The sequence below is a fragment of the Jaculus jaculus genome, chromosome 17 (assembly GCF_020740685.1).
Source record: "Jaculus jaculus isolate mJacJac1 chromosome 17, mJacJac1.mat.Y.cur, whole genome shotgun sequence".
Taxonomy (NCBI): domain Eukaryota; kingdom Metazoa; phylum Chordata; class Mammalia; order Rodentia; family Dipodidae; genus Jaculus; species Jaculus jaculus.
In genome coordinates this window covers 58,630,035-58,644,630 of record NC_059118.1, presented here as the reverse complement: position 1 = coordinate 58,644,630, position 14,596 = coordinate 58,630,035, and the positions used below count along the sequence as shown (strand labels likewise).

Sequence of the window (14,596 nt, the reverse complement as noted above, 5' to 3'; positions counted from 1 at the left end):
GACTGTAAGCCTGGGGTAATTATAATTACACCAGCAAGAAGGGGAATAACCCTGCCGGGCTATTCTGCTGGCTGGTCAGCCGAGAACCCAAAATGTGGGAAGGAGATTGAATTCCTGATTAGATACAAGAAGTGGAGTGGACAGAGACTGGGGGTGAGCTCTGTAGGGCTAGGTGCGGGGCTGTCAACAGTTCTCTCGTTCAAGGCAAGGCCAGGTCTCCATAGCTGTTGGACTGGCTGTCTGTGAGGTTATGAAGTAACTAGGAGGCAACATGGGGTTTTCTGTGCTGGCCGCCTCACCAGGAAGAGGGCGCATGCCCTTTGGAGTCCGGGTGAGGATTCTGCCCCGCCCACTCACCATGCAGCTCTTGGGCACTTTCACTGCTGTTTTCAGATTCTAGGACTTTCGATCTTTCCTACATACCTAAGTATTTTTTCCTTTTTGTCTCTTGGTATTTCAGAGAGGTTTAGGATCTTGTTTCAAGTTGTATCTTCTGATGTTCTTCAACATAAAGTCATTTTTTTTTCCTGTCAACGTATTAGGGGTGATTGTCATAGAAGTGAGGATTGGCTTGTCCACACAGGAGAGGGGAGTCCCATCAGCAAACCCATAAGTGCACTGGGTGGTTTCAGCTACTCGAGTTTCTTGCTACTTCTCAGAAGACATTGTTACGTTTCTGGCTACCTCTGAAAATGTTGACCTTGATTTAGAAATTGAGGTATATTTTATAACCACTCTAAAAGCACCTGGCTGATAAACAGCAGAGATTCGCTGAGGTCTGAAACTCTGCAAGCAGGCCACTCTTCTGCTCATAGTGGAAGCTCTCTGAATCGGCATTAAAAGAAAAAACATGACCCAGACATGTTTATGCCACCCAGATGCCTGCTCTCCAGACATAAAGAACAAGGGCAGCGAATGCCTGATTGATTGCAGTTTTGCAAACCTTTAGTAGACACACAGCGCCTTGGCAGGTCATTGCTAGACTCTGTTTGCCCCAAGACTTCTTGAGGGGCAAGACGGCTCCATTGTTTTGATGAAATCTTCTGATCTCTCTGTGGAGCTTTAGGCCTCACCTGTCTCAGGGTCTCCCAGGTAAATACTGGAGGAGAATCTAACCCACCTTTAGGTTAAGCAGGGATGGAATGAAGAAAGATGACTAGGAAGTGTTTCCAGACAGTGACTGGGTCAATCCATAAATGTCACCCTCATGAATATTCCGTTAAGTTTCATTAAGCCTGAAATAATGTTCGAGTCAATATCAAGATGCTGGGACAGGGCTGGAGAGATGGCTTAGTGGTTAAGCCCTTGCCTGTGAAGCCTAAGGACCCTGGTTCAAGGCTCGGTTCCCCAGGTCCCATGTTAGCCAGATGCACAAGGGGGCGCACGCATCTGGAGTTCGTTTGCAGAGGCTGGAAGCCCTGGCGCACCCATCCTCTCTCTCTCCCTCTATCTGTCTTTCTCTCTGTGTCTGTCGCTCTCAAATAAATAAATAAAAAATTTTTAAAAATTATTTAAAAAAGATGTTGGGACAACTGCATTTCCATCTCTGCTAAAGGCCTTAAGCACCCTTCCCACAATGCTCCTTGCAGGTGGTGGGTGGCGGGTGGTGGAGCACCCACTCACTGCTGCAATTAATACCCCACTCTCCCTGTAGTCACACGAGAAGTGATTTGCTAACACTATTTCCACTATAGCAGACAGTCACGTTTTCTCTTTCTAATGGAAACCCAGTTGCCATGGTCCTTGCCAAACTCATAGTGAAACTTGGTTGTCGATACAATTGTGCTGTGGTGGGAACTTTAAGAAAGACCAATGGCTTTTTTAGGTGACTTGATTAATTCTTACAAGAACTGATGAACTTTTTGGGGGGAGGGAAGAGACCCTTGTTACAAGTTGTCTGATCCCCTTGGTCCCCTCTTCTCTTCTCTCCTCTCCTCTCCTCTCCTCTCCTCCCCTCCCCTCCCCTCTCCTCTCCTCTCCTCTCCTCTCCTCTCCTCTCCTCTCCTCTCCTCTTCTCTGTGCTTGTCACAGTCAGATATGTCTCTGCGCTCAGATACCATTCACATATGTTACTGCACAAGGCCTTTACCACTTCTCTGTCTCAGAGTTGTGAGCTAAATATACTATCTCTGTCATTATAAATTTCCTTGCTTCCTGTATTCCATTATGGCAAGAGAAAATGGGCTAAGACACTACCATAGAGTTGAACATAGCCAGAACAGATTTTATAATTTAATGGTACAAAAGATTGGAGTTAGGGTTGGAGAGATGGCTCAGCAGTTAAAGTCTAATTGCAAAGCCTAATGACCCACAGTCAGTTACACACGTAAAACCAGATGCACAAAGTGGCTCATGTATCTGGAGTTTGTTTGCAATGGCTAGAGGCCCTGGTATACTCATTCCCTCTCTCTCTCTCCCTCTCTCTTTCTGTCCTTGCAAATAAATAAAATCATAAAAAATACTTGAGTCAGAGGTGGGTGATGATAGGAAATGGTTGCCTCTGAGATAATCACACAAAGATATTTCATGTCTGTTTTGAGAAGTGTCTATCACATTAAAATATGCTGAGACACTTCCCCTGGTGTGACTGGGAAAAGAGCACAGAGGACTTTTATTGGTTCTTGTCCCTATAATCAAATCTACACAACTACTTCAGAATAAAGAATGTAATTAAAAGCAAGTTAAGGACTGGAGAGATGGCTTAGCCATGAAGGCACTTGACTGTAAGGCCTAAGGAACCATGTTCAACTCCCCAGATCCCACATAAGCCAGATGCACACAGGGGAAGCAAGAGCAAGGTCACACATATCCACTAAGTAGCACAAATGTCTGGAGTTCAGTTGCAGTGGCTGAGACCCTGGCCCACCAATTCTCTCTTTCTCTCTCTCTGACTCTCTTGCTCTAAAAAATAAAAATAAAAAGGAAGGTAAGCAATAAAGGGTAGCTATGCAGGTAGTAGGTGCAGGCTATGGTTTTGTATGAAGATTGTGTAGAGAAGGAACTCTCTAATATGAAAGGAATATCAAGCATGCAAATGTGAGCAGAACACACTTGTGTATGGATCAAGATGGAAACCCAGCTTTGCCGCAGATCAGCAGTCTTGATCAAGCTGAATTCAGTACTTTAGCATCAGCTTCCTCTTCTGTGTGGTGCTGAGCTTGGGGAGGGGGAGGCATTTTCTTCTGTGACTCCAGGTCCTTGTTTATGCCAGGAAGCAATAGTAAGGGAAGATAAACCCAGGCCGTCTTACAGGAGCTGACAGGAACTCAGGCTAGTGTATGAGGAGGGATACTTAGTTTCCAAACCATCACAGCATCAAACATATAATGGTGCTTAGTAACTATTTTCCAAGTGAATAAATGCAATATGTTCAAGGACAAAAATTCTGTACTTTGTGTTTCCTTTAATTTAAAGAGCCAGGGAAGCCTGGAGAGATGGCATACTGACTAAGGCATTTACCGGCCAAGCCAAAGGACCCAGGCTCGATTCCCCAGAATCCATGTAAGCCAGATGCACAAGGTAGCACATGCATCTAGAGTTTGTTTGCAGGGGCTGGAGGCCATAGCGCGCCCATTTTCTCTCTATCTGCCCCCCACTTCAAATAAATAAATAAAGTGCCTGGGCCCACATTCTCTATAATTTTGCACGATTTTCAAGTGCAGAAGGGTTCTGAGGGGGAGTTCTGATCTACTTCACCCTCATTGGGCTAACCTAAACAATTCAGGTTGATTTCCAGGTTGAATTACCTTCCCAGCCCCTCAACAGTTAGGAAATGATAGTTCTCTCCTTTAGTGAGAAGCTTCTCTCTGCCATTTAAATCTGCCTGCTCGGGCTCTATCTTTAGTAAGTATTGAGATAAGATCTGTGGAGTTAATGTTTTCCTGGCAAAACCTGGAGGAATATTTTGCCATTCTTAACCTTCTTGTATGAAGAGCGGAGAACTGCTTAGCAATCAAAGTCAAGATGGTCTCCTTCCACAAAGGCACCCAGCCTGTCACCCGCATAGGCAGCCTAGATGCGAATGTCCCATTGACACCACTGTTTGGACTGAATACATAGCGAGGACAGGAAAATGTGTAAGACACAACAGCCAGCTTTGAAGAGTCCTGCCCCAATGATGCCAAAGACTTGATTGTTCTAAGTATCTAAAACCACAGGGTGTCAAAGCAGGGGAGAGGGAGTTTTGAACCCAGCAACTACCACTCGTAAAACCCAGGGATAGCATCACCATCAGGAGCAGAGAAAATATTGCAGATAGAACACTAGACCAGCAACCTCAGGACCACTGTGTAATGAAGGAAACTCTCAGGGCAGCAGGGCAGTGATGGTGTAAATCAGTAACTATGTTGCAGAGAGGAAAAGGGATACAAGAACTGATTTCCTCCAAGGGCACAAAGGCCAGGATCCACACAGAAGGAACTAGTACCACCGAATGTCCAGCTAGACTTCTCACCATTGCTCTGGCTCCACAGAGGCAGTGTTCCCAGCACTGTGTCCAATCCCCTGAGTTGTTATGGAAGGGCACTGGTGAAAAAGTATTACCAAACTGACCCAGTATATTAGTCAGCATCCTGTTACTGTAACAAACGCCTGAGATCCTCAACTGATAAAGAAGAAAAGGTTTGTTTTGGATCATGGTTTACAAGGTTCCATTCCATAATCAGTTCACACCATGCTTTGGGACCTGTACAGAGGCAGTGCATTACAGCAGGGAGTGCGTGGAGGAGTCACACCTCTCACACCATGACGAAGAAATAGAAAAGAGGAAGACAAAGGAAGTTTGGATCTCACAATCCCTTCCAAGCTCATAGCCACAAATAATTCCGTGAGGACCAACAATATGTAGAGCAGAGAACGATCTAGAAGAGAGGGTGAGGTGCAGCTGTGAGGACACTCAGTTTGGGGCAACAAAAAGCAGGGAGATTTCAGAGAACTCTATTAGGGACCCTGCAAGCTGTTTTTTGCTGAGGCTGTTGGAGTTTATCCACGTGACGAGAGACATGAATGCATTGGGTCTGACCCATGGCAGGCTCCCTCTCTCCTCCTCCTCTTCCCCTCGTCATCACTCTCCATCCACTTTGACTCTCGCCTGCTTGCTAAGGGATGTGGGTGATGTTAATAACTAAAGGGCAAGGGACAGGGTCATAACCCCTACCCCCCGCCACCGCCACTAGGCTGAAAAGGCACAGTGATATGAAAAGGATTGCTCTTGTACAGTGTCTGCCTTGCTAATTAACCCACGGACATGACGAACATTACCATCCAGTTCTTGGCTTCTAAAATGATCAACAATCCATATGGATGTTTATTTCTCAAGGTCACAAGTACCGGACATCACTGTTGTAACTATTGGGAAGCATCAACCATACATCAATGTAGAAAATGGAACCCCACAGAGGGAGGGAGCTTGTAGTTATTGTAAGAAAATAAGCTGAGCTCACACAGTCTTGATAATAGAAATATAATAATAATAATAATAATAATAATAATAATAATAATAGAAAGTATTTTGGGAGGCCAAGGAGAAAGCTCAGCAGGCAAAAGCGTGCCTGAGAGAGCCTGATTCACCTGAGTTCAATTCACCAGAACTCACGGCCACACACCTCGTCACCCCAGTCCTGTCGAGACTATTAGAAGAGTGTGAGGGTTTGCTGGTCAGCTAGTTTGACCAAAAATGGCAGTTTTCAGTTTAGTGAAAGACTCATCTCAGAGAAACATGCAGATAAGTGATAGCAAAAGACACCAGACATGGAGGGCACTCACACATGCACACACATGCGCACGCAGGCACACACACGCACACGCACATACACGACACTTTCAATACTCTGCCTTTTTATGATCTTAGTAATATCTCCCTCAGGCAGCTGTTTTAAATCTTTTGACTTTCACAGAGTTTAGGCTTATTAGCATACAGATGGGAATTCTGGGTTTTTAAGTGAGTATTCTCACTTTGCTATATGAATTAATCACAGAAAAATGAAATCCCTTTTATTTTCTGGTGAAATGAGAAACATGATCAAACCATGAGTTCTGGATTGAACTTTAGGAAAAAGTAGCCATGCACTGGCCTGAGATTACAGGGTTACAAACCTAGATGTGCCCTATAGCTCACTAGCTCCAGATAGGTGGGGTTAGCCTGTCAGATATTTTTTTCCCTTTTGTGAAAATCAAGATTATTTTAATTATCAAAAGAAAGATGTTTGAGTTAAGTGAACTCATATTTTAGAACAAGTTTTAAACTATACAATGTGAAATTAAGAGGTAAAAAACAAGATTCTCCTCTATATAGACATTTCAGATGAATACTAATGAAGAATTGGATGGATAAAATGCTGGTAGATTCATTAATTCATAGACTTTGGTCTTGAAACTAAGTTAGATAACATCTGGGGAATATTATACAGAAAATGATCAGTACCTTATGGAATAAAATATTTAAACTAGGGGGCTGGAGAGATGGCTTAGCCATTAAGGCAATTGCCTGTGAAGCCAAAAGACCCAGGTTCCACTCCCCAGAACCCACATAAGCCAGATGCACATGGTGGCTCATGGGTCTGGAGTTCGTTTACAATGACTAGAGGTCCTGGTGTACTCATTCTCTCTGCTCCTCTACCCTCTCCTCTCTCTTTCTCTCTGTCTAAAATTAATTAATTAAAATGTAAAAACACCTTTAAAAATATTTAAACTGAAAGTAAGTATTTTAGTGGGGATAGGCACATAGAAGATAGTGTTAATAGGCTGAGCTATCTATCCACATTTATAATAATGAGTTTTAAGGCAATGAGGCAGAAAAAAGGCTGCTTGAATTTAAATTCTTACAGTACGTTGATCTCTCGAGATTCCCCCTTTGTTTTAAAATGTATTTTAAAAAATTTTTATTTTATTTGCAAGCAGTGGGAGACAGAGAGAAGAGAAACAGAGAATGGGTGCTCCAGACCCTTCTGCCACTGCAAACCAACTCCAGCTGCATGCATCGCCTTGGGTGTCTGGCTTTTCATGGATACTGGGGAGTTGAACTCAGGTCATTAGGCTTTATAGGTAAACACCTTAACCACTGAGCTGTCTCTCCAGTCGCCCCTCCCCCAATTTTTATATCCCTTGCTTCTCCCAATTTGAAACCCCCCTACTTGAACTGCTGAGTGATGTGAGGCTACACGTGCCAGTGTTGAGGAGCTAGGATGCCCAACCCAGCCTGTGCACATAGCACCAAGGCCCTGGCTTCAGTGGAGACCCGGGCACTTCGCTCCACACCATTTGTGTCATTGTCACTACTCTTCAGGGTCTAGTGGCCTAAACATCTCACAACAGGTTCTGTTCGTATTTTGCCCTGAAAACACATGAGTTGATTAAAACCACGTGACTGGTTAAAAAGGACACAGGGCTCTGGACATAACAATTCCACTAGAGATGCACAGTTCCAGAGACGGGTTGGCAAAGGAGCCACCACTTTGCCCCTTTCAGTGGCATAATTTTTGGCCTCTGGGGCAGACTTTGTTTCAACCCTGCTTTGTTCCATTGCAAGACAGGAATTGCATTCGTACTTCTGGGTAGGAGGCCCTTGTTTCTCCCGTCTGCCACCACCAATGCTTGCCTGTCCTGGCAGCCAGGCTTTACAAGAGCCTTCCTGAACAACACGACAAAGGCCTGTCTGCTCATCTGTGATCTGCCGCTGTAATACCAGTTTTTGTCAATTCCATAGCCCTTAATGTGTTCTTTTAATGAGTGTGTGGGTGCACATATATGGACGCAATTAGGGAGGCCAGAGGACAAGCTCCAGCGCCATTCCTCAGGTGCCATTCACTTTTGAGACTGGATCTCTCACTGGCCTGGAACTTGCCAAGTAGAGTGGAATGGCTGCGCGGCCAGCTCCAGGAAAATCCCGTCTCTGCCGCTCTAGCACTGGGCTTACTAGGACACATTACCATGCCTGGCTTTTTTCTTGTTTTGAACATGGATTCTAGAGAACTTGGCTCCTTATTCTTGCAGGACAAGCACATTAGTGATTGAGCGATCTCCCCAGGCCTCTCAGTGTGTTCTTTACGTAGACTCGACAGGGGGGAGAAGCGGGAAGGTTGGGAATTGAAGATTCCGCCCCCCACTCACCATTGCATGATTGATCCACCCTGGGAAGACTTCGTCCAGGATTCTGGGGTAAATGAGATCTCTATCATACAGAAAGACACTCCAGAATGCCACAAATACAAACTGGAAAGAAAAACACAAAAATAGCATTATTGGGTTTGTTTTTAATCAGAGGTCTCTACAGTAATCTAGGGAACACAGCAAAAAAATAAAAATAAATGACCACTTGAACCCAAAACGCAGGGGAAAATGCTTATGGTTGAATTGCTATCTCTACTCTTCCTGAGGATTCTGCTAGGGGCCAAAAAATTAGTAGTCACTTGTTGCCACAATGGCAGACAGAGGTGTAAAACCTACACAGAGCACAAGTCCTTTATAGAAACCAGAGGTTCTCATCTAAGCTTATGCCAAGATTATGGAGAAAGCACATGGAATGACTTGAGTCTTATACAAACCCTATCCCCCCACCCCTCGACAGGAAAGCAGGGGAGCTAGAAAGGGGGCCGTGAACCAGATCATTTTCAGGTTAGGTAATGGGGAACTGGGTCTCTCCATTGCTGCTCTTCTCCATCTACTGTACTCCTTGGACATCTTGTCAAAGCCTCTGTCTTCTGTGTTATGATCAATGCTGAGATGAGAAGTTTGAAATTTCACATGCTCAAGTTGCAGGCCTTCAAAAATGAACTGACTCCATCACACATTGTAAAACTTGAACTTTAAGGAGATTTTCTGGAAGGGGAGATGAAGATGTTCTGCAAAGGAAACCTTCTCTATCAGGGCTGTGCTCTGTTTGAGGAGTCGTCGGGGATGAAGAGTTGCACGGTGTGTTAGTTTTGAAGTCTGAGGCCACGGAAAGCAGGAGAAGGGCCTGGGAAGAAGGCAGTCGCCTCTGATCCCAGGCCCTACTGGACACTTGCTCTGCTTCATCTCCATCGGTTTCCATTCTGGCTGAATAATGGGCACCTGACCAATGTCCCTGTGAGGTGGGCAGCCCTGGCAAACAGGCTTACTGTCTTGCATGAGTGTCTTTCCTAATGAAAGAGTCCTGTGCTCTGTACCAGGCTGTTCTTTCTTCAACTGTCTTCTGGGGACCAACTTTGAAGGTCTTGTATATTTAATTTTTGAATTTTTGATATGATGGTCTTGTGTTTGGAAAAGTCATGTATGTGTGTTGTAGCGTGTGAGGCAGGTGTATGGAAAGAGAAACAGGTCATCTCTCTCTTTAGAGCTCAGCTTTGCATCACTCAAATACAATCAGCCTTGTCCCTGCTGCAGAGCAATCCCTCAGCATCTGTGAAAGATGGATTCTGAAATTGCCCAAGGACACCCAAATCAAAAGACGCTTAAGCTGTTTGTATTAAATGGCATAGGATTTGCATATAACTTAAATAATTCTCCCTTATACATCACCTCTAAATTACTTATAATACCTAATGTATTGTTACATGATTGTGATAATGTGCTTTTAATTTTCACTTTTAGTTTATTTTTCGAGCTCTTGATCCACAGTTGGTAGAATTTCTGGGTTAAGACTCTACACCTATGGAGGTCTGACCATACATACAAACTTTTCCATTAGGCAGTACCAGGGACCTGGCATCAAGCCTTCACAAAGACACAAAAGTTAGCAATAACCTGATCCGTCAGGCCCCTGGCTTCCGGAAGACACTGGTCAATGTGAACAGCCTTCGGACAGGACACTTACGCACGTGCACCTGCTCTGGTTTATAATAAGGGGCCCCAAGCAGACCTGTGGCCCAGAAGGAGTGTCCATCTAGGACTATGACACTAGGCACCCTGCTTGGTACTTACCGTGGACACAGGAAAAGCCAGGACAGTGAAAAGCAGATCTCTGCAGGAAGTTAGGAACGTAATGTGTTTCCTTCCTTGTACTCTTTTCAGGACATCGTCCAGGAAAGTGACCCCGAAGAAAACAGCCTGCAAGAGCTAAATTCATTGCCACAAATGAGAGCACTTTCATTTGCTTTCATTAACACATTCTTCACTGATGTAAAAATGCATCCCCCCTGGGAGCACTGCGGACTTGAGAAGGAGGGGTGTGGGGCTCTGTGGCTTGAGATCCTCTTCAAGGGCTGGGCTTCCAGCTCATTGTGGCTTGCCCCTGCTCGCTAAAACTGATTGAGGAAATTCACCGAGGGGATAATTACACGTACAGTATTGGGCCTAATGGATTTGTGCTAAAATGGAAACGAGCTGGAGTGAGCTTAGAGGGAGAATGTAATGAGGTCGGCGCCATGACTGCGCAGAGGCGGGGAGACCGAGTCCACGGGGCCCCAGCAAAGAGCCCGGCGCAGCGGCGGTGTGGCCAGCGGCCTCCGGGGAGGGCAACTTAAATGGTCCCGAGCTAAAATTTCACCGCGGGAGCCGGAGTGCGGGGCAGAGCCGCAGGACGGAGCTCCCACTACCGGAGGAAGAGGACCACGCCGTGACGCGGGTGTGAGCAAGAGCCGCCGCCCCCTCCCCTACGGGCAGCCTGCAGGAGGGAATGAAATCCCCACCACCCAGCAAGCGAACCATCATGGCCAGTTGCTGAGTTTTATGAGGTCCCTTGCAATTATTTTATTATAATTATGAATTTTATTTATTTGCATGCAGAGCGATACATAGCAAACAAACTCCATATACATATCCCACCTTGTGCATCTGACTTACCTGGGTGCTGGGGAATCAAATTAGGCTTTGCAGGCAAGCACCTTAACCACTGAAACATCTCTCCAGCCCCAAGAAAGATTTTTTTTTTTTTTTTTTTTTTTTTTTTTTTTTTTTTTTAAGGAGAGTACAGATTGAGTGTCCTTGATGCAAAATGCTTGGGACCAGTCATATTTTGGATTTAGAAATATTTTGTTCAGATTTCAGAATATTGGGACATACCTGATAAGATACCTTGGGATGAGACTCAAGCCTACATATAAAATACATTTATGGGGCTGGAGAGATGGCTTAGCGGTTAAGCACTTGCCTATGAAGCCTAAGGACCCCGGTTCGAGGCTCGGTTCCCCAGGTCCCACGTTTGCCAGATGCACAAGGGGGCGCACGCCTCTGGAGTTCGTTTGCAGTGGCTGGAGGCCCTGGCGCGCCCATTCTCTCTCTCTCCCTCTATCTGTCTTTCTCTCTATGTCTGTTGCTCTCAAATAAATAAATTAAAAAAATGAACAAAAAAAAATTAAAAAAAAATACATTTATGGCTGGGTGTGGTGGCACATGCCTTTAATCCCAGCACTTGGGAGGCAGAGGTAGAAGAATCACTGTGAGTTCCAGGCCACCCTGAGAATATATAGTTAATTCTAGGACAGCCTGAGCTATGGTGAAACCCTACCTCAAAAAAAACGCATTTATGTTTCTTATTCATCTTGTAATTTTGTACAATTTTAACAGGCTTTGTGCATGAAATCAAGTTGCACGATGTGAATTTTCCGCTTGAAGTGTCACATTGGGAATCAAGAAGTGTTGGATTTTGGAGCATTTCAAGACTCAGGGCTTTGGGTTAGGGGTGCTCACAGCCTAAGAAGGCAAACTTTGAATATTCTCAGCGTTGTTTGTTTGCAATATCATGGTTTCTAATTAAAGGCCTAGTGGGTGCTGACTGTTTGCATGGGTTATGTTTGCCTCAGGGACTTTGTTCATTCTTGGAAGCTCTGTGTGAGCATATGAGGTGTGGCCTGGACTCAGCTTCTAGGATATGAGTCAAGCAAGTTCTGGAACATTTGGTACTGGGCTAGTGATTGATCAGGGTAACTATTGGGGAAAAGGTTCTGGGGGCTGGAATTTGGAAAGATCTCCTAGGATCAGCCTCATAAAATTCCTCGAGATTGGGGCTGAGCAGGAGAGAACATGGAGAGCCTTCTGACCCGGAACCAGACTGGCAGCGAGTGCCCCACCAGGAGCATTGGCAGAAAGGCCAGAGTCTCCCCACCCCAGACTGCGGAATCACAGTCTCGGGGAAAGGGGTCCAGAAGACCATTTTGTAACAAGCTTTCCAGGGGATTCTTTCATGGGCTAATGTTCTAGAACTCCATTAGATATGAATTCCTCATTCAAAAATCTCCCTGACTGCTCAGAACTCTACCTGCTGACTTTCAATTCTGGTTTGTCTTGTGCCAGACACTGAACTAAGCTTTCACACCTCATGGCAACTTCGTGAAGCGCTATCATTCACATCCTATAAACTTAAGGTCCATGGCTACAAGAGTCTGGGTCTTAAGCCAGTCTTAAACATATTATTTCAAAGAATAGGTCACATAAAATACTACGGGAGGTCAGAAGAAAAACAATTCTATCCAAGGGGAAGAATAAAATCAATTTTTTAAAAAATATTAATGTCCAATTCCCAACCTCCAGAAATTCTACTTTTAATGGGTCTGGGGTAGAGCCTAGGTGTTGAGCTTTTCCTATAAATCTTCCCAAATGATTCTAAGCCCAGGTGCTTAGACTCAGGCCTACTTGCCTGGAGGAACTTCTGTTTAGAAATGGAGGCCAGGTAGTCTCCAGAGAGATGGAGATAAGGAGATGTGGTAGTTTGAATTAGGTGTCCCCCAAAACTCATGTGTTCTGAATGTTTGATCTCTAGCTGGTGGAAATTTGGGAATTGGATCCTCACTGAAGGAGGTGTGTTGTTGGGGGCCAGCTTATGGGTGTTATAGCCAACTTCTCCTTGCCAGTGTTTGGCTTGTTCTCAGGCTTTCGAGGGCCACCTGCTGTGGCAAGGTGGTGTCCAGCCTTTGCTCATACCATGTTTTTCCTGCCATCATGGAGCCTCTCCTTGAATCTGTAAGCAAAAATAGACCCTGTCCTCCTATAGACTGCTTTTGGCTGGATGCTTTGTGCCATCAATGCACAGGTAACTGCAGCAAGAGGTAGTTGTCATTCCTGGAGGGATAAGATTGCTAAGGGTGGAGGAACAGTGAACAAATACTGGGGAAATTCCCTCATCTAAGGCACTGGATGGGGCAGAAATTAGCCGAGGTAGCAGGATGGGAGACTGGATAGATTCTTATGATCGCAGGATGGAGAGATGGCTCAGTGGTACTGTGCTTGCTTGCAAAGCCTAAGGACCCATGTTTAACTACCCAGGTCCCACATAAGCCAGACACACAAGGTGACACAAGCGTGAAAGGTCACACACGCACACCAGATGGCACACATGGTTAGAGTTCAATAGCAGTGGCCGGAGGCCCTAGCATGCCAATTCTTTCTCTCCCTCTCCCTTTCTCTTGCATTAAAAAAAAGGCCAGTCTGTTGGGTTTGCCTCAAAACAAATTAAAATAGAAATAAGGAGGGAGGAGGAATCGTCATCCAGGGTGGTTAAGCCACGTTTGAAATGGTCTGCATGAGTTTCCACTCCAATGCCTGCATTGTTGATGATGGTGCTCTTATGACTGTGTGTGTGTGTTCGTTCTTGGAAGCTCTGTGTGAACATATGAGGTGTGGCCTGGACTCAGCTTTTAGGGTATGAGTCAAGCAAGTTCTGGAACATTCGGTACTGGAATAGTGATTGATCAGGGTAACTGTTGGGGAAAAGGATCTGAGGGCTGGAGTTTGGAAAGATCTCCCTGGATCAGCCTCAGGAAATTCTGTGTGTGTGTGTGTACAGGTGCATGTGTGTATGTGTGCGTTCGTGTGTGCGTGCAGAGGTCAGAGGACAACCTTGGGCATTGTCCTTAGAAATACTGTCCACTTCCTTTGAGACAGGCTCAAGTGCCTCTCACTGATCAGGAGCTCACTAGTTGGGCTAAACTATATGGCCAGTGAGTCCCAGACATCTGCCTATCTTTGTCTCCCCAAGGCTGAGGTGACAGTTATGTGCCGCCACATCTGGTGTCTTTTGTGGGTGTTAGGGATGGTACTCAGGTTCTCATGTTTGAAGGGCGAGCACTTTACCAACTGAGCTTTCTTGAAAGTGCCTTAGGACTTTCAGCCCCTGAGGGCTGTCAAATTGGGGTGTACGAGGATGTTAGGAGTTACATCATTCACTATTTCTTCCCCTACCCACATAGCTCTCACCTCACTCCTGGTTTTGCTCTATCTGCCCAGGCAGCTGCCTGAGTTTGCAGGAGCAGCCGTAGCCCAAGCCTTGTTCTGTTCACATATCACCTAGTCACATGCTGAGCATCTTCCAGATCTGCTTTCGGTGGGGGAGACGCCGCCTCCACCCAGCAAGTGAGGCCCATGTGACCTGCTGACCTCAAGCCAGAGCTACTGCGAGTCATTGTGAGTCAAGCCCATCCCAGCCACAGAATGTGGAAATCAGATTCAGGGAAAGAGCACAGTGCTCAGCTCCTCTAGGGTTTCCCCATCAATAAAGATGGGCTCCCTGCTGCAAACATGCCAGTCATCATTCCCCTGCCACCCCCACAGCTCATGCATTGTCTCATAGGCATCTGTGACAATGAGGTTTTCAGATGCCAACTCTGTGAGGCAGTCTTGCTGCCACCGTTCCATGCTGACATGTCATCATCTGTATCAACAAGGAATACTGGGGGGGGGGGTCCTC

The 14,596-nt window shown here is 45.5% G+C and overlaps 1 protein-coding gene across 1 annotated transcript in view; it reads right to left on the bottom strand.

Moving 5' to 3' along the window:
- LOC101613754 (androgen dependent TFPI regulating protein) overlaps window positions 1-14,596 on the bottom strand; it is a 90,035-nt gene that overhangs the window by 42,920 nt on the left and 32,519 nt on the right. The window contains exons 3-4 of the mRNA XM_012951013.2: window positions 9,898-10,032; window positions 8,107-8,208 (exon numbers count right to left, since the gene is read on the bottom strand). Coding sequence (XP_012806467.2) covers window positions 8,107-8,208; window positions 9,898-10,032 — 237 coding nt within the window. The remainder of the gene's footprint in view (window positions 1-8,106; window positions 8,209-9,897; window positions 10,033-14,596) is intronic.